General features: G+C 34.1%; 1 protein-coding gene across 3 annotated transcripts in view; it reads left to right on the top strand.

The window, feature by feature from the left end:
* The window catches only part of AP3B1 (adaptor related protein complex 3 subunit beta 1), a gene marked incomplete at both ends in the record, with an annotated part of 157,798 nt that overhangs the window by 93,002 nt on the left and 42,795 nt on the right, over positions 1-22,001 (top strand). For 2 of the 3 annotated variants that reach the window (XM_079549003.1, XM_079549001.1), the window contains 7 exons: positions 995-1,181; positions 2,095-2,225; positions 4,193-4,298; positions 5,701-5,851; positions 9,049-9,223; positions 15,623-15,695; positions 16,519-16,625. In XM_079549003.1, coding sequence (XP_079405129.1) covers positions 995-1,181; positions 2,095-2,225; positions 4,193-4,298; positions 5,701-5,851; positions 9,049-9,223; positions 15,623-15,695; positions 16,519-16,625 — 930 coding nt within the window. Of the gene's footprint in view, positions 1-994; positions 1,182-2,094; positions 2,226-4,192; positions 4,303-5,700; positions 5,852-9,048; positions 9,224-15,622; positions 15,696-16,518; positions 16,626-22,001 lie in introns of all 3 variants that reach the window. The other variant, XM_079549002.1, reaches the window with a different exon arrangement.

The following is a 22,001-nucleotide window of genomic DNA, read 5'->3' as shown; positions in this document are numbered from 1 at the left end:
AAAATTAACTTTCTTGTGATGGTAAATTTTTTTTGCTCTTTTTACTGTTTCCTTCTGTATGAACAAAGTTGCATAATTCTTTCAAATGCATTTGATCATTGCAGTTCTGTTCAATGTTATTGCTCTGCGCACCCTACCTACCTTAGTATTTCTAAGGGAGAGTCTTCCTGTGTGTGTGGTTTTTTTAAAATTTATTTGTATTATTAAAATTATTTAATACGTGTTAATATTCTCAGACATCAAATTAAGAAGTCCTATTATCCTGTAAAAAGCATGATAATACAAGTTGTTCACTTACATAAATAAATAAATGACCGATGTTACTGGAGGCTTTAAGCTTCAAGAAAAAAATGGAAGAAGTCTTTTATCCTGGTTTTTAGAGGGCATCAGCAGCTTGCTTTTATGAAAAAGTAACAGCTAAATGCACTGCAAATAATTTGCAGTAATCCAGTTCAGTGATTCATGTGTCTGCTTTAATGGGTCATAATTCAGGATAAAGTAACTGAGTGCAGTCAGAGTGCAGACACTGCTTATGCCAGGGACTGTATCTCTTCATAAAACACACCTCAGCAGAAGCAGTTTGCCAGCCCCCTAATACCCTCTGATGTTTTGATGTCCTGCATATTTTTCCGATTAAGTTTTGAGTGCCATGTTTTTAGTTGTATTTCCACATTCATTATCCTCACGTAGATCCTTCAGCGGGTTTGCCATATATGATTATTTTTTTAATGATGCCTTTCTTTCCACTTCAGCAGTTTAATAATCTAGCACATGGCTGCTTCTCAGTACTCAGCATTCACCTCCCCAATACAGAAGAGGACATGTGCTTTGGCTTCAGAATTCCATTTGCAGCTTTAGAAATGCATATTCCCTGTGGAACAACATTTGTTTGACATAACCATTCATTTTTATTACCTCTTTAAATATGTTTATCCAGAGTTATCAATAATCATAAATAACTTGTATTCTGTTCTTGTCCTGTTTTTTTCCACAGACAAAATTGCTTACCCAGTATGTATTAAATCTCGGCAAGTATGATCAAAGCTACGACATCAGAGACCGTACAAGATTTATTAGGCAGCTTATTGTTCCGAATGAGAAGAGTGGAGCTTTAAGCAAATATGCCAAAAAAATATTTCTGGCACAGAAACCTGCTCCATTGCTCGAGTCTCCCTTTAAAGGTATTACTGCCAAAATCATTTGGTAAACGTTCATTGTGTAAAGGAATGTGACAGCCTATTCTATCTCAAATATACTCACAAATTGCGTCACTTAGCGAACACAAATGATTAATATGCAAAGGTACTCACTCTGCAAACAAGGTTTACATGTTGCATACACATTACATTTGCCTGATGACAAACCCTGGCAAAACTGTTTGTGTGGATTTTATATTTGGCTTAATAACAGAAAGTGTGTATTTTGAAGAAAAATATTCTTTCATTTAGGAAAATGTCTTTAGTCTTTTATCTAGACTTTAATAGAAGGTTGTTAATGCACTGTAAACCTATTATGAATCTGAAATAAATTGAATCTCCGTAGATTAGCTTTTTATTGTTTGTCTCCAAAGTGATAGTTTTCGCAGTGCATTTTCATCTTTTATGAACTAAGAACCATTGTCTTCTCAAATGAAAAGGTTATTAGGTTATCTGAATTAAAAATGCTGTTACTGTCATGATTTGCAATTTTAATTTTCATACTCCTGTATGTTGTAAAGCTCTAAAAGGAGCTCCATTTTGAAGAAAAACTATTAAGATTCTGGATGTGTTTGTGCCAAGACATGTATATGGATTGTTTAACTGTGCTGTCATTCTTAATATTCACAGTAAAGTAATTTTTAGAGAAGCTACATTTCAGAGCAACACCTCTAAACACACTGACTGATTAGCTTTTTTATTGACCATTATGGGGGAGATTATTGTAATCTATGGACTGAAATCAGTTTTTTGACCTATGAAGAGCTTCCTAGTTTATATTTATTCCATGACATTTGAGGTAATATAATAGCAATTACCTTTACCCCTGATTAAGATTGCTCTATGTGGTGGAGCTCATGTTGTTTGTGTATTTTCCACTCCCCCATTTTTTTAATAGATCGGGATCATTTCCAGCTTGGTACCTTGTCTCACACGCTGAACAGCCGAGCCACTGGCTACCTGGAGCTGTCTGACTGGCCGGAGGTGGCACCTGACCCTGCTGTGCGAAACGTTGAAGTGGCCGAATTGGTATGTTGGCACTGTTAAAAGTAACTTTGCCAAAGGCATAAGCCAGTACCGAGTATTATCTGGAAATGTAAATAGTTAAATGATATGTTTATCTGTACTGAAAATTTTTTATGCGTCTGATGATCTGTGTGGCATGTTTTAGCTCAGAAACTGAAAATTCTTTAAAACTGCACCATGCTTACTATTATTTTTAATGAGAGAAGTGGATCAACTGCAGGCCGCCTTACCTCACTTGAGGACTAAATTAACTTTCTTTCCTTCCATCTCATTTTTTATTTTGTATCTCTTGTATTCTCTGTGCTGCAGTATGTTTATTACTGTTTATGATGAATATTAAAGTAGTAGGTCAGTGGAGGATTTTCGATGTTCAAATCCAAGTCATAGCAGAAAAAAAAAAGTAGAATAAACAAAAGGCAGTAGCAGGGTAAGAAGTTATGTATATTTTGAAGTGTAAAATTTGGAGTAGACCAAGGTTTACATTTCAGGCAATCTGAATAAAATTTGGAACATTTCTAAAAAGAAAATGTCGTCTACTAGTGCACTGCTTATTAGTGCATTAGTGTTACTACACTATACAGATAGTGATCTACTACTGATTCCAGTTCCATTCCATTATGGAACTGGAAACTAGCAGGCAGAATCAAGTTCTGGTACCAGAGTTATGGTTTATGCATCAGATACCAGAGTACTAATACATGTTAGTGAAAGCCATTACAGTAACAGGAATTGAGGTGTATTGAAATATACTATGCTGGTGATGCTCCCAGAGATAAGTTCTTTTAGCATGTCCACATAGAAAAGCATGTGGTCCTTGTCATTAGCCAACTCCCACACTAAATTGCACATGAATTTGCCTATAAGATGTCAGGAATGGAATGAGTGGAGAAAATTCTAAGAAATGGTTGTGTTTTACAGAGGCCAGTAAACAATGAAGTATACAGCAAGCATTTATCCTTAATACTTCAGTAATAATTGTGTACCTTCTTCTATACACTTCTGGAAAAGAGATATTTGTTTACAAACTTCTGAAAGCTTTTATGAGGAGAGTTTGATTGCAGTCATCTCAAAGAGTTTTATTATAAATGATAAAGTTGGCATGAAAGAGTGTGTGGAGGTGCCTTTATCCATAAAAATAAAAGCCTTGCATGAAATTGATCAAATGAAGTAACACCTGCTTACAACACAACAGAAAACGTCTTCTGACTACTTAAACCTCAAAATAAATGTGAAAATCCTTTTTCCAATGCTTTTTTGCAAATATTTTCTTTGGAGAATACCACATTAGCGACTTCGTGATTGCTCTAATACTTCATATGACTATACAAAATAAGTGAATGAAATTGAGTTAAAAAGCTGTCACTGATGCAGACCTGTATCAGTGTTGAAACGGTTGCCTATTTGTTTCTTCCCTGGCAAGAATTTTTCTTCAGTTGCTCAGCATTTTAGGGAATATGAATTAAAAACAGTCTGGCCAAAGTAGCGTTTTGTTGATAAGAATTACTTTTATTTGGCAAATACCAAAGGAATTGAAATACAGTTGTCATCTAGCTACTGCCTGGTGGGTCTGTGTCTGTTTTCCTCTTAAAACTTGCGATGATAAAGATGGTATTTATTCTTCATTCTAGCATTAGGGTAAACTGAAATGGTGCCAAAGATAAAACTCTTAACACTACAGCATCTTTTGGCATAGCAATTTATTTATGGCTACCAGTGCTTTTAAATCTCCCTTAGTAAATCTTTTTCTAGTCTTTCATAGGCATATCTCACCTTTTGCAAGTATATTCAAAACTTTCAGTGCTCCTAATTCTTTAAAAGAAGAGAAGCTTAATCGTCACTCTTGATTACTTAGAGGATTTATTTAGAAACTGCCTAATACCACTACTGCAGGTATTTTTCTTTGACATGTTATATGTATATTTTTGTATTGCTAGTTCTAAAAGTAAACCTAAATTGAAATTTATTTACAGTCAAAGGAATGGACTGCCGTTCTCAAGAAGACACAGAAACCTACTGAAAAGTTCTACTCTGAATCAGAAGAGGAGGAAGAGGACTCTGCCAGTACAAGTGCATCAGGTAGGTATTTGGAAACGGACTTTTATCTCTGCTTCGTGGATAACTTTATGTTCAGAATTGGTCACTACATAAAGGGAATCAGGGGAAAAAAAAAAACGAAACACCTCCAGAGGTATCAGAAAAATGAGGGGAAAAAAGGATTACATTTACAACAGTGTAGTGGTAACAGCTAATTGTATAGGTATGGCTTGTGTGTTCATTAAATTGTGTTGCTTTGCTTCCAAGATGAAAAAAAAAAAAGGCTTGTATGCTATTTTCATCTCACTTTAAAACTAGCAAAAGTAACGAGAATATGTAGCTTTAATGTTTTGTCAGAAAAATGACCAAAGCCTTAGTTGATGAGAGCCATAGTTCTTGAATGTTTTTTGGCATTTGTTATTGATAAAGTACTATTGTGATAGCATGTGCTACTATTGGTAAATTGTAAAACTTTTTTTAACTGTAGTATTTCATGGTTTTTATTTAGTAAATTGTTATTGTTTTACTCTGAAGTTCAGCGTTTCTGTTTCTATATATTACAACTGAGGTGATGATGGAGGAGATAGCTGATGGGTGCCTTTCAAATGAGCTAAGGATTTTTTGAATAGTCACTTGCTCAATATGAGGTAGACAATTCCCCAAGAGTGCCATTGCAGTAGATGTTAACATAGTTAAATTTAGTGATGAACGTGAGTCTCACTGACCATTTCTAGACTTAACAAAAAGATAAAGAATTATCTCAGGTCCAAGGGCTATACACAGAAAAGATATGGCATCAGAGACTTAAAAGACTTAGCAGCATCTTGTTAAACTAACCAAATGGGCTTCCAAATCAGAATTTGGTACTTCTTCCCTCTCATTCCACATCTGAAGAGATATGCAAAGAAAAGTACCTACAAATTGTATCAGGGAATGATCTCTTAAGGAAGAAAAGAATATGTTCATTTCAGATATTTGAATGTATTTTAACTATATGATTAATTACCAGATGAACAGTTTTTTTAAAATCTGTTATTAAAACATCATCACTATCAAGATTGTGTAATTAAGCAATTTGAAAGATAATCTTGCAGTTAAGTGAACGTATGTGGTAGAAAACTTGAGGTCATCTCCAACACCTGATAGGATTTTATAGAAGAACCCACATGTAATTAATTTATAATTTGGAGTTCTAATTTGATTAGTAACTGTATTGTATGCTTAAAGAGTGCAGCTCTTTAATCAACAGAATTTTGTAAATATTTGGGTGAAGTGGTTCCTTACCTGCTTTTGATCCTAGGAAAATAAGGGTAAAATGTGTAATTGGATCTTATAATACTAAAACTTTATTTTAAAACCAAGTGGGATTCCTAAAATACTTACTATTTAAGATATTTACAAAAAAAATCTAAAAATTCTAAGAGTGATTTTTTTTTTTTTCCAGATAGTGAATCTGGCAGTGAAAGTGAGAAGCAACATAAGGAAGAAAGCAGTGGTGAGGAGAGTAGTGGGAGTTCCTCTTCCACTGGAGTATCAAGTGATAGTGAATCAGAAGAAAGTACAGCAAAGAAAACATCTGGAGCTGCTGAGGAAAGGTAAGTGTACATTTGTATGGTTTTAATTTTTGTGATGGTAGCTGCTAAAGCATTTTTGTTGTAAGCAGTCTGCTAAGTGCTCAGTTAAGCATTTTGAAGGTACACCAAGCAAAGAATGACATTTCCCGTTTATCCATGTTTCAGTATATATTCTGTGTATGAGTTGGGTTCATATTTTCATTAGTCAAACTACTGTATTTGGAATTAATCTAAAATCTTGGGTGTCTTTTTGAAAACTGATGTAACCTTGGGAGACTGAATAAGTGATCAAACACAGTGTATGAAACACTTAATTACCTTTTGCAGTAATTTTGCTGAGAGCTAAAATTAAGTCCTTCAACACTTTGCCATTATGTAACTAAGACAATTGATTTTTCTAAATAATGTTATATTGAAAAGATTATGATCCAAATATTAGAAGCAAGGGCTGTGAAGGGAAACGGTCATAAGATATTTAAGTGTTAGCACTTTTTAAGATTGCCCATTATCAACAGCATTATCATGTATTAAAGTATCATTAAAATTTTGAGTAACTGGGGCTAATACCTTGGATTGTATGAATCTGTTTCTTCTACTGTTGTCAGCAAGTAGCCTCTGCAGACATGATCGCCCTTTAGTCTATAGTCTGCTGCCAGCTCACTTGATGAGTTTGCAGCTCAGCTCAGTCGTGGCTGACAGCGCTGATTGGGGAGCAGTACGCACTCTGCTCCTTTTATTACAGACAGTAATTAAAGCAGCTCGCCTTGCCACTTCCATAACAAACACAGCATAATGCCCTAATTATGACTTTATTAATTTAAGTCAGGATTTAATGATTTTAAAAGTGATTTATATTGTTTTTCCTGTTCAGAACAAATGAAATCTGTAGGTTAAATTAATACAGGCTTTTCATCATCGGAAAGTTAAAAAGCTAGTTACCAGTAAATTCTTCTCATTAGAATAACATCTGAAAGTTTAAGGAGTAAGATAAACAATGATTACCCGTCAAAACTGGCTGATACACAATAAAGTAACATTTTTAATCTTTAAATCTTGTTTTAAATATAAGATGTATTTTGAAAGAATGTTTTTTTTAATTTATGTAATGAGTTCACAGTAGCTTATGTTAATACAACTACAGCTCCTGTTCAATGGCAATGGAGAAAATGTAGACAGTTTTGTCATTGCGTGTGTTATATGTCATGAGGAACAGTACACAGTAGGGAATTTTTATTTTTAGCTTAGTGACCTAAAACAAGCTATCATATGAAATTTCCTTATGAGATTTCCTGTTTTTCACCATAATCTTAATCAGATTTGCTACATTGGACTGTTTCTGTAAAGCACATTCCTGGTTTTTGTTCTAGATTTGCAAGCCTTGAGTTCACTGCTTTCAGAGAAAATAGCTTTCAACTGTTAAAATTCTGGGTTTTGATTTCACCTTCATGGGTGGGCCTTATTAGCATGGTTTAAATTTTAATACTGATTTTTAAATGTTTTGATTGCATTTGATTCAGGCAGTTCAATCTTGAAAGGTTCTTGGCAAGAAGAAAGCATTACTCCTTACATTTTTTCTTTCTGTAGTGTTAGACTTTTCAATTCCTTTTCCCTCTATCTTTCCCTTCTAAAAATATTGCCAGTATTGTGGCACTGTGTATTCTTTTGCACTGCTCCTCAAGCTAGGCAAAAATATTTAACAAGCTGGGACAAAAGGGATTCCTACTAGCTGAGTGGTCTGGATTTGTTTAATTATTCCTGACCTTGTTACCCTTTCATCTTTTCAGTATCCAATTGATTGTCTTGAAGAGGAAGCTGAATCAGGTGGTGCACCTGATTTAGAAGTTTAAGTTGCATGCAGATGCAATAAGAGAAGTTTGCTTTCAGTGGGCAGTAGTATCTATCTTTTCCATGATAACTATTAGGAAATAGTTTTTGTTTCCTGCAATATTTATATCTACTGATCTTTTCCTCTTCATCCCCTACTCCCACTGAGACAAAAGAATAATCTATTAATTTGTAGTTACACTATTAGTAGAAAAGAACTGGGCAGATTTTAATAACATTTCGTAGCTGTTAGCATAGAACAACATAATCCAAGATTGCTATGATTAACAGAACCTTACTGTATGAAGAATGCTATCTTTGAAGTCCAGTAGTCATAATGTATTTCATATGACAAAAGGTGTCAAAAGGTAACAGCTCTTCTGAATGAAATCTGTATGTCTTGAAATACTGGTAGGTATTACGGGCCTTTTTTCTAGTTGTCTTGATCTGGAAAGATTAACAAACCAATAAATGTCTTGATGTTCAAAGTCAGTTTTACTCTGCAAAAACATCTTATAATCCATCATGATTCTTTTAGTTGCAGGAGGAATAGGCAGAAACATTTGTTCTAAAATGGTGTCTGCACTTTCCTGAAATATTATAAGCTTGATGCATATAGATAATGTGTTTAATACTTTTTATGTTCATATATTCGTTTGACCGTTATCCTGCTTGAGTGATGATATGTTGTGTAGTGTAGTAGAATAATTTTGTATTCCCTTAAATAAGCTACTACTTCTGCCATTGTAGCCAAGTTTCCTTATCATGAGGAAGTACTGATTTCACATTCATTTCATCAATCTTTGAAATCTTGGTTGTAGGATGCTTCCTAGTTCAAGCTCTGGGGCCCCCCGCTCGAGAAAGACATGGAGCTACTTGAGCAGGCCCAAAGGAGGGTTGTGAGGATGATCAGAGTGTTGGTGCACCTCTCCTACAAAGAAAGGCTGTAGGAGCTAGGCTTGTTCCGTGCAGAAAAGAGAAGGCTTCAGGGAGACCTTGTACCTTTCAGTACTGAAAGGTAGAGAGAGACTTTTTATCGGGTCGTGTAGCAATAGGACAAGGTCATGACTTTAAAATAAAACAAGGGAGACTTAGATTACTGAGACTTAGATCATTAGAAGAAATTATAACTCAGAGGATGGTAAGACATTGGAAGAGTTGCCCAGAGAACCTGTCAATGTTCCATCCCTAGAGGCATTCACAGCCAGGTTAGATGGGGTTCCTGGGGAACTTCATTTACTGGAAGGTGCCCTTACCCACAGCAGAGCAGTTGGAGCTAGATGATCCTTAAGGTATCTTCCAACTCAAACTATTTTCTGATATTATTACTCCAAATTGTTTTTCTTTGGTGGTTTTCTGTGTTTCTTATTATATTTAATTATTTTAACCTCTAGTGATTCAGAAGGCATTAAAAAGAAAGCAAAGGAAAACTCCAAGTCCAGAAGCACATTCAGTTCCTCTGATACAGAGTCTAGTTCATCAGATGAGAGTTCTTCAAACTCCAAGTCAGAATCAGACTCTAATAGTGACTCAGATGCTGAAAAGTCCAGAAATGCTACCTCTACTAAGGTAAGATGTTTTAAATATTTATATATGCATACATATACTTGTGTGTATATATATAAAACATTAAACAATGCATCTAACTGTGTATTTCTTTCTTGAGGAATGGAAATGGGTAGTAATTTTTTAAATATCTGAGAAGCAGAAGTTTTGTAAATATTTGTTGACTTTTCATGAAAAGACTAATCCCAAAAACAACAGTAACTGTTTCGTAGTTTAAGCAAGTAAAAATACTGTAAAATAAAATTGCATATTGGTTTACTCCACATAGATAATGAATAAGGGGACCTAATTTTTTTAGATTACTTTTAAACTGGTGAAAACATGAGGATTGCACAGAAATAATAGCCTGATTTGTGATGACTGTTAGATTAAAATGGGATCATAATTACTACAAGACCTGGATCTGAGAGAGTTTCTTAAGGCACTCAAATAGAACTGCCTAGCTTTGTTTTAGAATTTCCCATTAACATTGAGAACAGTGAAGTTAATTTATCCATCTCAAGATGTATACATAGACTAGTGGGATTATTTACTACAGGTATATATGTAGACTAGTACAGTTAGTATCCTTAATGAGTACTCAACTTTTATTGCTCCCTATTCGATAGGAATAAAGCATATAAATTGTTTCATCACTTCAAGTTATATTAGCTTTTTTGCAATATTTATGAAGTAGCAATCTTTCAAATCTTTTTTTTTTTCTAATTGAATTCTGAAATATGTAAAGATACAAAAGTATTCAACAGAACCAGCAGTTTCTCCTAACTTTCGCAACTTAGCTTGTGTTAGCTAAGTTTTAATTGCTGACTTTGTGAAGATAAAGAGGCTAGAAGTTCATTTTATTCAAGTGTTACTGAGCTGAAGCTAATTGCATGATGTAGATTCTGTTTATTTAATTGCCTTTCATTTAAAAAATAAGTATATGAGGAACTTCATGCTAAGGCTAAGGTAAAATCATTTCTGAAAGTTATTTTTCTGTTGTCAAAATTTATTTCCGTTTCTATTCATGCACATTTTAAAAAATTCAGTTAGAATTCTAGCTCAGAAGTTTCCATTTTAGTACGTGTGGCGTTGAAAATTAAGTGATAATCTGAAGCATTTTAAATTAAGCTGACACATTATGATCAGGATTTCAGTATAGATTGCTGAGTAGTCAGAACAGGACTCTGCTGCATTTGATACAGTTGTAGAAGTGTAGAAGACAAATGTGTTTCAAATAGCTAAGGGAGAAGTCTGTAACTTCATTAAGCTGTTCAGGTATTTTCCTTTAGCTGAGGAACAAAGGCCCTTCATTTCTCTAATGATCTTATGATGTAAAAAGTCTTCGGTTTTTAACTTGATACATCTACTTACAAGCTCTGAGTTGTAACCTGAGTTACAACCTGAGTGAGTACATTCCCACAATCTACCAGGAAAGCAAAAAAATTAATGGAGATCATAGCATAGAAATTGAGGTGTATTTCTGTTATTTAATCAATGTTTCCTGCCTAATATGACACTGGATAGCATACATTCTTCTAAGATTTATTCATAGCAGGTAAATTAAATATTAAGAGAGTTAACTCCTTTCACACTAACTGTCTGCAGCTTCTTATAGTATAGTACAGATTTTTTTCACCAGACAATAACAGAACTCAGCTTTACTCTGAGAAGTCACTACAAAACTATGTTCAAATAACCGTGTGCCCTCTGCTGCAATTGTCCTTCTTCCTCAGAGCTTCAGGGCCAGCCTTTCACTATAGTTATTTAAACTGTTACAGTTTCTTCACAGGATTTGTGAGGACTACCAGCATAAGTAAGCTTTTTATATTTTAAAACAGTGCCTGAGAATGTGTGAAGTCAATGTACTGTGTAATATGAGAACCAGAATGTTTAAGAAACTTGGGATGGTTTTATTGAAGTCAGCAGAGAATTGTCAAGCATTTGGATTTTTGCTGGAGTAGTCTTAAAGCCTTACTTAAGATGTACCTAAAAAGAAATGTACTAGGAACAAAGGAAGTTTTAAGCCATTGACAGAAGAGTTGATCAGACTCAAAATGTAGAACTGAAGAACTGCAAAGCTTTAAAATGTCACAAAAATATTAAATAACGGGGTTTGCGTACATGACAGTAAAAAACAAACATGACAAGGAATTAGTTGAAAAGATAGTATAAAATCCACTGTCCAAATGTTCCTTAAATGCTTTGTCACTTGGAAACTCTGACATGGCCAATGTAGTAGTATGTGAGATTGAATGAAGGTTGAATTAATTGGGCAGGAGTCTGCAGTGAATGTAATGCTCTTTAATACAAAGGACTTTTTCACTGTTTAAGTAATGTTGGGTGCTTGCATTTGTACTACAAATGTTTCTGATAGTTATATTCAGAAGTGTAATTGGTTAAGAAAATGGAGGTGACAGTCATACGTATTTTGTATCAAGGGTGACTACTGTACTGAGTAGCTTAACTGGCTTTTGTACAGGTACCTGTTTTGAGCCTTGTGATCAGAAGTGTAGCTAACTGATGATAACCCTGATAGCCCTTCAAAGTTGGAAAGAAAAGCAATAATTTAACAAGCTGTAAAGAACATTTCAGATAAAGTCATATGTGGAGCCGTTCTATTAAAGTACCTTTTACAGGAACTACTCATATTTATTTTACTTCCATTAAAAACTTAAGCCCTAAGAAAAGGATGTTCTTTGTCTGGAAGATTTTAATTGGAAAAGACATTGCTTGTATTATTCTGCTATTATTGTAATGTGGCCCGTGCAGATGGGAAGATGATTTCTTGGGCTTTCTTATCCTTATAAATAAAAATGAAAATATTTTCTGAGAAACACATTGGCGAGAGGAGTAATTAGTAAGGTCTATTTTTATAGTTGTTCAGTGTCCACAAATTATGAGCTGTTAGTTAACAAATGTTCTGAGTGTTGTCTACTATTCTGTGTTTTGTTGGGTACCATTGCCATGTTTAGCACAGTTTTCATAAAACGGTTTGATTATGGTCACACAAGAGCTTAATTTACGCATGCATCCATGCATTTTCTAGCACAGAAATAGGTTACACAAACTTCCGATTATTTTTGTTTTGTTTTGTTTTTTTCTTGAAGAATAATTTTGTAAAAGCTGTTGTATTCATCATAATTAAGCCGTGGTGAATAGAAAAATCCATCTCTTATGCTGCTGTTTTATGTAATTTTGAAATATGCATAGTTGAAAATGTTCAGGTAAATAATATGATCTAAGCATTTCTACAGTAGAAAGCCAGATTTGAGGATGCATGTGTAAGTAGGCGTCTCTGCAGTGGGATTTTTAAATCAGCTACTGTTGACCTCCTTATACAAGTATAATACAGTCACTCAGCTGTTAAAAACCTGATCCACTATTTAAAAAATATACAAAAACAAATTGTCTATCTTTCTGCCTGATCTCTTTTCAAGTGCTAACACAATGGAAACAGTGGGTGATCTGTCAATGCATTTGGATTGTCAATGATGGTTTTGTATAAATATTGGAAGGATAAGAAATAAAATTCACACAGCAAAATATGATTTCATCTGCCTTTTCTCTGCAGCTCCATGGCTCATGCTGCGGTGTGAAATTCTCATTTTACACACTTTGCAGGCGGAGCACATGAATTATGCATTGAGCAAGAGAAATCTCCTGCTTCAAGTCCTATATGCATTTACCAGGTTCTATCTCTATTACCAAGATGAATTGCAAATGGAGAAATGTTTGATGGAATACAGCTTAACTTCTTTGTTTAGTATTCTGCTTTTCCCATAGTGAGCTCTCCTGGCAGGAAGCTGGGTTATATTGTAGATTTATTTTAAGGAAAGAATAATAAAATTTATTACAGGGAAATGCCAGACACGTCATAACCTTTTTATTATCTTGATTTGGAATGCAAAGCTTTTTTCACTCATTAGAAATATGTGTTGATAGTATTTGTTGCAGTCATTGGCTATTCATTATTTCTAGAAAGCCAATCTATTTTATTTTCTTTGGAAAAAAAGGAAAAAAATGATCATATAAATAAATATTTATATTTATATTATAATATATAATATATATTATAAATATATATTTATTAGTATATATTTATAAATATTTTATATATATACAAATATATATATATATAAGGCAAGGCTAATTTAAATAAACTTCTGTGATGTTTTGTACCGAAACACATATGCTATGTATGCATACATATATCTGAAAATATACGTATGAATATGAAAATATTCATGTATTTTAGTACCTTTGTATGTGTGCAAGCTTGACACACTTGATTGAAGTAGAAAATAACACTTAATCATACTTTAATATTAGCTTTATATTGATTTACTTTGCTTCTAATTTCATATTTCCAGATTACAGGGTTGTGTTGTTGTCGTCATTGTTTTGTTGATTTGTTGGGGTTTTTTTGGTGGGTTTTTCTGTGTTTGTTTTTTTTTTTTTTTCACCAACTGTAAACTAATTGTACTTATGTACAGTATTCTGAGTACTGGAAGAAGCTTTGGCAACTCACAAGAGGTGTCTTTGAATGGAGGCCAGAAGGGGCAATATGACATTCTACTTTTTTATTTAGATCTGTATTTACAGATCTAATCTTCTAATATTCTGATAATGTGTGCAGTAGGCATTTTTCTTCCCATGTATTACCTTGATATAATGTATCTGTACTTGTATCTTAAGAGGATTTTATTTTATTTTATTTTGAAGGATAAGAAATTATCTTTGATGGATTTTTTTCAATTTCTGAAGATGAATTACACTGTAGATTCAAAGTAATAGAAGTCCAGAAAAGAAATGTGTATTGCAAATCTACATATTGAGCTTTGTAATAGATACTTAGAAACTACTTCAGGATGGTAAAACAAATAACAAAATAAAGCTAAAAGGCCTTAGTATCACAGAATGTCTTTCTTAACTTCAGTCTTCAGTAAACAAAATATGTATATTTCAATTTTTCTAAGACTTCTTTGATGTGAAGTAATTCATAACTCAATTATATTCAAGTAAAAATAATTACATAATTCAGATAGCACCTGAGAGTTATGAAGTACAATGTTTATCTTTATTTCACAGAAGAAAAAAAAGAAGTAGCCAGATGAGTTGCCAGTAATCACATTGGAAGAAAAAAAATGCAGTCTTGTGGTTGTGACTGCCCTGGCACTCAGAAATGCTGATTCTGCAGCAGAATCAGTAACTAAGGCAAAACATAAAAGGAATGGAAAGATAAAAATATTTTGTAAGATTTCATTGGTCTAGAGGAGTGTCACAGATCAAATGAACTAGCAATAGCAGAACATTCAAATACTGTAGTGATTAGGAACATTTCAGTCAGTTGATTTAAAAATCAAAGAATTAATAATAAAAAATTTAAAAATTAATAATAAAAAGCTTCCATTCTGCTCTGCCCACAAGAGCATTCTCCTCATAGAATACCTGAAGCACTTTTGTAATGACCACAGAGAATACTTTGAATTTCTGTTTGAATCACAGAAGGATTGGGGCTCAAAAGGACCTTAAAGACCATGCAGTTCCAAGCCCCTTCCATGTGCAGGGCTGCCACCCACCAACTCAGGCTGCCCAGGGCCCTATCCAACCTGACTTTGGTACCTCCAGGGATGGGATATCCACATGTTCTCCAGGCAGCCTGCTCCACTGGAAGAAAATGAAGAGCAGTGTCATTTTGTCCCATGTCAAGCCTGACAGTATTTAACATCAGTGGCTTCAAATTCTGAGAACATCAGCCCACTTTCTTCGTGTACTCTTGAGAAGTACATTCTCCCAAAATTAAAAAATAAAAATTAAAAAAAATCTTGGCATAGTATTAGCTTGCAACTGACTATGAAGCTGAGAGACTAGAAAAATTGAATGTACTTTTTGGCAAGATAGGTCATTTTGTTCTATGATGACATTCAAGGAAAGTGATTCTATCTGCTTATCTTGTGAAGGGACCTATAGATATATCTGTCCTGAGTGCTTGAAGAAGCTTTGGCAACTCATAAGAGGTGTCTTTGAATGAAGGCCAGAAGGGGCAATATGACGTTCTACTTTTTTATTTAGATCTGTATTTACAGGTTTCCCCCCTCCTAGATAAGTGCAAATAATGTCTTTCTTATGACTTCTCATAAAAAAAAGTTTCTGTCTCTAATGGTCTGATTTGTCAGCAGATCTTTCTTGAGTAGCAGATGTTATTAAAATTAAATCTAAACATGAGCTTCAGAGGAGTGAAATACAGCTTAAATGTGGAATTTGGGTTCAGCTTATCTATAGATAGAACTCTTTCTCACAAGGTGAATTCTTTAAATGCTAAGCTCTAAGCAGTCGATGTACACATTGCCACTATAAAAGTATTAAAGACTATTCTTTTGCTGATATAGTAAAAGATAAAACATTTATCTATTTTGACAGAAAGAAGAAAAAACAGTACAAGACAGAAAAGCTCCAAATAAACAAGATGTGTTTCTCTTAGATTTAGATGACTGTAAGTATCTTGATTAAAGTCTCATTTGTTTCCTATAGCATGAATTCAATCAGTTGATTCAGTGACATTTTAAATGTCTTAAATGTTGAATTTGTTCATTTTTTGTATGCAAAAAAATTTCTTGTACAAAAGTATTACCCAGTAACTAGTACCTAGTAACTTTTCTTATGCAAAATTATGATTATACATGATTTTGTTTGATGTATAACTAAGAAACAGTTTAACAATTTGAATGTACAGGGATGTAAAACATTTCTTTCGAGAATTTTCTGTCTAGACTTGTCTTCTGTTGAAGTGGGCTTACTTCCTTCTTCAAGTACCCATGACTGTGTCTTGTTCAACATCATGCATTATGGTACAATAATCAGATACTAAAAACGACTATTTCAAACAACAGATTAAAATGTAGTTGTGGAAAGGTAGAGTAGGGCTGGTGTTACTTTTTTTCTATGCATTTTAGTGCTATCTTCATGTTTACTTCTACATGTGCATCAAATATTAGTGTTGCATTAATATATACTTTGCACATACCTCATAAATAAATTGTGTTGCACAGAATGGATCAGATGAAAGGATTAAATAGAAAGTAAAAGAGAGTAAGAAATATATCTTGAATGTAAAAAATATGTTTTAATTCTTCTTTCATGTTTTATTGATCATTGCTGAAATGTCTGGAAAAAATAATCTTGTGTGATTAGGAAACATATGAACATAAAATAATTATGTCAAGATGTATGGACTTTTTAAACTTAATAAAAACAGATCATTGTCCTTCCCGATATTTTATTTTATATTAAGTGACAATTGCTTTTTTTACTTCTAGTCTACCCTGTAACAACTCCTGTGGCAGTTCCTGCAGCAGCTGTTTTGTCCCCAAGTTTAACAGCGGATCTAGAAGGATTAAGTCTGTCAGGTTCATCAGTCATCGATGTAAGTATCCTTTAAATAAGAGTGGAGGGAGGTGTCTTAATTTAAACATACCATATTTTTGAGGCAGTCATCAAAGCTACTTTTCAGAAATACTTTCACCTGTGAAATTCTAGTTTACATGCAAGTCTGGCAGGTTCTTTTTGATCTGAAATAAATACTTCCTGTAATATAGAGAAATGGATAACTATTGCTTAAGAAGAATGCCTAAGAGGATTTTAAACTTCTTTTTTCATCTGTTTTTTTTTTTTTTTCTCCTGCTTGGGAAGATCTATATTTACAAATTACACATACAAACTGTACAAATCTTTCAAATCATCTACTTGATACATTATCAAAAATAAGCTATATAAAAAATCACAGTTATTAATTTTGTGGTTGTTTGCTATACATGTCTCCAAGTAAGACATTTTGCTACTTGGAATTATTTTTTTCATGAGTGTGCAAATCACAGCTATGGGTGCAAATACAAAGGATATAGATTTACAATCAGTGGTATATCAGTATGTGTCATGATTCATACAGTTAGTGAACTCTGCTTTGTAGCACTTTCCATTGGGGAAGCTCAAAATTATAGGTGCAATTAAGGTTAGTCAAATCATGGAGGGCATTCCTCTGTTGGTGAAAAGAATAGTAGTTTGCATTCTTGTGTTGTTTGTTTAATTTCATTCTAATTTTTTTTTTTTGTCCAATTCAAATTTTCACATTTTTTGTCAAATTCAAAAAGGAACAGCTGCACAGGGTAATTAACTTTGTGAAAGTTGGTGGAAGTGACCAGAAGAAAGAACCATATATGCATGAGCGTCTTTTAGCCTAGCCTTGTTTCTTATGTGGCTGATATCTAGAACCTACACTGCTACTTTAATAACTGCTGTTAAAGTATTTTGTGTTGGGTTTGTGAGCAATGCATTCCTAAAGTTATATACTTACGTATTTCTCAAGTAGAGAATGTGTAACAAATTATTTGACTCAAGAAATAAAATATTTTATCTACTGATTCAGTCTTATATTTACAGGCTTTAAGGTGCTTATGAGACAGACTTCTAGGTTATGTGGTGGCTATCAGCCTTACTTAAGGCTGAAAATTGGGATGCAGTTAAATTCCAGGTGAGCCAGTAACAAACTGGACAGTCACTTTGTGTGATGCAAGTCATTCATGTCTAACACATTCTGAAAATGTGAAATACTGTCATACGTGTTACACAGCAGTATAGAAAGAAGTTCTGTATGAAAGAGTTGAATATGGAAAATGTTTTTTTCTTGGTGCTACTGATAACCAGTGAGGAATCAAGAACATATGCTTATACATGCTGCTCTGGAAACAGCTGGTCATATCAGCACTTGTTGTTGGTACTGCATGGTGATTTCCTGTTTTTCAGCTGTCACTGCCATTGGTAATAGTTGCAGGTATACATGAGGTCCTTTGAAGTGTTCTGTGCTCTAGGAAACAAGGAAAATTAAACACTAAGGTTAAAAGCTGTACAGTGTGAAAAGTCCTACATGCAAGTAGTTATGCAGTTACAGTCAGGTTGTTTTGCACCATCAGGTAACTTTCTAAAAATGAAAATATAAAAAGAGCTTTTAAGACTTTATGTGGGAATGTCCCTCTTAAAATAATTTTCTAAATTTAATCTGTGGCTGCTTGTTCTAAAATAAGAATAGTTGTCATACTTCAGAAAACTTTTTCTTCCTTCATTTGGAGAGAAAATGAATTTAACTGTAGGGCACATGCCAAACCAACAATGAGAAATTAATTTATTACCAGGCAATGGAGATCATGGAGTAAAAATAGATAAGTACAGTATATGACCCTAATATTGAAGAAATGTAGCAGTCACTTATCTTGGAATATGTCAGACAGTCTATTATTCAAATCATTCAGGACTGTAATTGGATACAGCTTTTAGAAAACTTATAACTCCATGTTCATAGAATCATAGAATTACCATGGCTGGAAAAGACCTCCAAGATCATCCAGTCCAACATTTCCCACCAGACCGTGTCCCTCAGTACACTCCTTTTGTGAAGTTCTTCCTTAGAAGTTGCTTAACATCACAGAAAGTATAAATATAAGAACGGTCTCACAGAAATGCTCTGAGTCACTTTAAATCTACGAAAACAACAACAAAAAAGCATCTGGAATATGAATTGCAGTACACAGCCTAATGCTTTGTAGCACAGCTCATTTGTGTTTATGATTCTTGTTTACACATAAAACATTTACTTGTCATGGAGAGACGTATGAATGCACGTTACAGTTTGTTCCAGGAAAAATGAAATTCTCTGGTAATTTATGGATCACTTTCTTCAGACTGTATGCAAAGCACAGTACATCCATGTTTGTGCTTCTGTCTTCTTGCAGTCTTACCTTCAGATGGGCACAGCAAACCAGGTAACTGGAGGCTTCTACCGAGGCTTCTACAGATATGCACTCAGAACTCATACATTTGGAGTCAGCTGAATTGTAGATGCTGAAATGTCCTTGAAGGCTTGCAAGATATGTGAAAATACAAGTGCCAATTAAGAAATGGAAGTGAGAGGCTTTTGTATGCTGTCAGTCTAAAGCAGATTTGGAAAACAGCAGAAATTGATATTGTCCCTGAAATGGAAGTTTTTAAAGTAGGAGAAGAGAGATTAAAAATCAAAACTCATGAATGACATAAGGACAGGGAGGAATATAACCTACTGCAAGAAATAATACTGTGAGCAGGAACAGTGAAGGGAGGAAGAGGAGAGCTACGGAAAGTATCAGAGAAGCAAAAGAAGGGAGTGATTCTCTGTTCCTATTAATCACACAGCTGATGACAAAAGAAGCTAAACCACCTGTTCTTTTTGCATTATAGCTTCAGATAGTAAACTACATCCCTAGATATATATATATCCCTGAGCTAGTATTAGCAATTATGTATGCTTCAGAAAAAAATGAGGAGGAGGGAGGACTTCTTTGGTAGCAATAAATGTCTACAGTTCTGAAAGGCGTTAGGAAACTGCAGCTGGATATGACTCTGGCAGCAGTAGCAGTTGGATAGGGCAAAAAGGGAATTCTAGGCCAAGATGAGGAGGATTTGAAAGAAGACTTGGTATGTTCCCTGCCCACCAGCACGGTGTAATCTGGGAAGAAAATCAAGGCCAAATGTTAAGAAATGTTTACAATAGAAAGAGAGGAAAAATCTTAAGGTGAAGAGATACTTGCAGAAAATTTATTTGCTGCAATAATTCAGTCCTTTCATTAGTTATTATGCATATTGAATTGTGGCATAGTTGTAGGAGTGGTACTGTTTTATTTACTGTTTTTCTTTAGTATACTCTGTATTTGTTTGAAAGAAGTTAATATAATATTATCAACAGTATGTTTTATTTTCTGTTACTCAGAGCTCCACAGAATCTGTTCAGAAAGGGAGCAGTAATTCATGCTTTTTTCTGTCTCTTGAATCTTCTGCAGAACTCTTGACTAGGATCCATTTTGAGAACTTCTTTAGAGTGGTGATGCATAGAGCAGAAATAATAGTTTCTGACAAAAGTCAAGGTCGAGCTACAGACCTGTCAAGCTAAGTGATAAATACATTTAATTTCAAATTTAGTATGTTTGCAGAATTACCTGAAAAACAGTAAATATTAAGTCCTTCAAATACAAATAGAGATATTTTCAGTATGGTATTCCCCCCTTGAAAGACATTTTAATGCCTGAGTTTCTGAAGTAGTATTTACTGGGGAAAATGTTCTTATAATTTGGGTTACTTTCTCAATTCAGTGTGTTGTAGCAAGTGTAAAGGATCTCTTCTTGGAAGGAGAGGGAACACAGGAATTATAATAATGGATTATATTGTCAGTGTAGTATGGTATGCAGTTTGTAAGGCAAGGTTAGCTACCTAAAGCATAAGAATTTGCTAATTCCTTCAGTACGTCTTCCAAAGTAGTTTACTAGCATGTGCTCTACTTCATGAGTTTTATTTTTCCAAAGCTTTGTTAGCTCTAAGTATTATATAATTGCATCTATTTATAATTCATTTATAATTCATAAATAAACTCTGGTCAGAGTTCTTCTCGGGTTCTTACCTCAGGAATGTCTGTGTCCTCAGAATTAACATCTTAATAGCATGAAAGAGATGTGGTGCAATCACTAGTGATTGCAGCAGACTGTGCAATGGTTTCAGTAGATACTTAATAATCCCTGTGTTTGCAGAGATAGTTTGAGCAATTACTGTTGTTTTTTTAAGTAAATATTGTTATATTTGTGTAAATGTATATAGCCCTTCTTAGAATCAACAAATTTTTTTGTTGGACAAAGAAGTTACTTTTAAATCAGTTTTGAGTGTTAGCCACATCTTTTACAGTAATACAGACTCATAGTATCCTACGGTGGTATTATTTTAAATAGTATAGCATTTGCACTCTTATTTTTCAGCTTGTAGTAGGAAATGTCTACTTTTTCATATCTTACCACAGGAGAGTTTTTTCCTGTACCTTAAATGTTTCCTCTTTATTTTCTCTGAAGCCTGCTTGTTTATATAATGGCTGCATTGGGAAAGTTTGGTGGGAGGAGGGTGGGAGGCTGAGGGAGCAGTGGTGAGGTTTGCTGCGTGTGTGCTATCCTTGTGCATCCTTATAACTTCTGCACATTGTTGACCACACTTGTACACTAAGCAGCGTGTGTGGAATTACGCAGAGCTCTCTCTCCAGCTTCATTCCTTAAGGTGGGCTTTCTTCCTTGTGGAACAGTTTAAAGTATATGCGTTTCCTGCATTTTTCCCTATTCTGTGCTATACAGGCTTTGTAGCTAACATAAAGCTCAACTGAAACAAATTCTACAAATTCCAGAAGTTAGTAGGGTGTCTGAGAAATTTGCAACTATGAAGCAAGTGAAAAAGCATGGTCTTAAATGTAAGAGTTAAAAAAAGAATTTTCTCTTTGTGCACCCAAAATTTAGCTACACAGCTCATGAGGTGTGACTGATGCTTGCAGGAAGATGGTGTGGTCCACTGGATACAGAACTGGGTGTTACATACGGAAAATGAGTTCTATTTTTGGCTTACTACATACTGTCTATTCTGGTGGGAGTAACACAGTCTCTTGGTTTTCCATCTGAAAAATGAGGATAATGATGCTTACTTATCTTGGGAAAGCACTTGGAGAGCTACAAATGAATGTAACTGCTCATCAGCAGATGTTAAACATTGACAAGACAGATAAGGAATGCAAAACAGACCTCCCAGATATTTAAATTTGTTTTTCCATGTTTATGAAAATTTAATGTAAAAGACATTCTTAAAATGGTAACATAATACATCCATTACATCACACATTTGAAAGTTAAAACATCCTTCCAAAAATTACTTCTATGCATTTTTTTAAATGATAGCTTAATTTAAAATAAAAACC

This window comes from Tetrao urogallus (genome assembly GCF_951394365.1).
Source record: "Tetrao urogallus genome assembly, chromosome: Z".
NCBI lineage: Eukaryota > Metazoa > Chordata > Aves > Galliformes > Phasianidae > Tetrao > Tetrao urogallus.
This window is presented reverse-complemented; position numbering and strand designations above follow the sequence as displayed.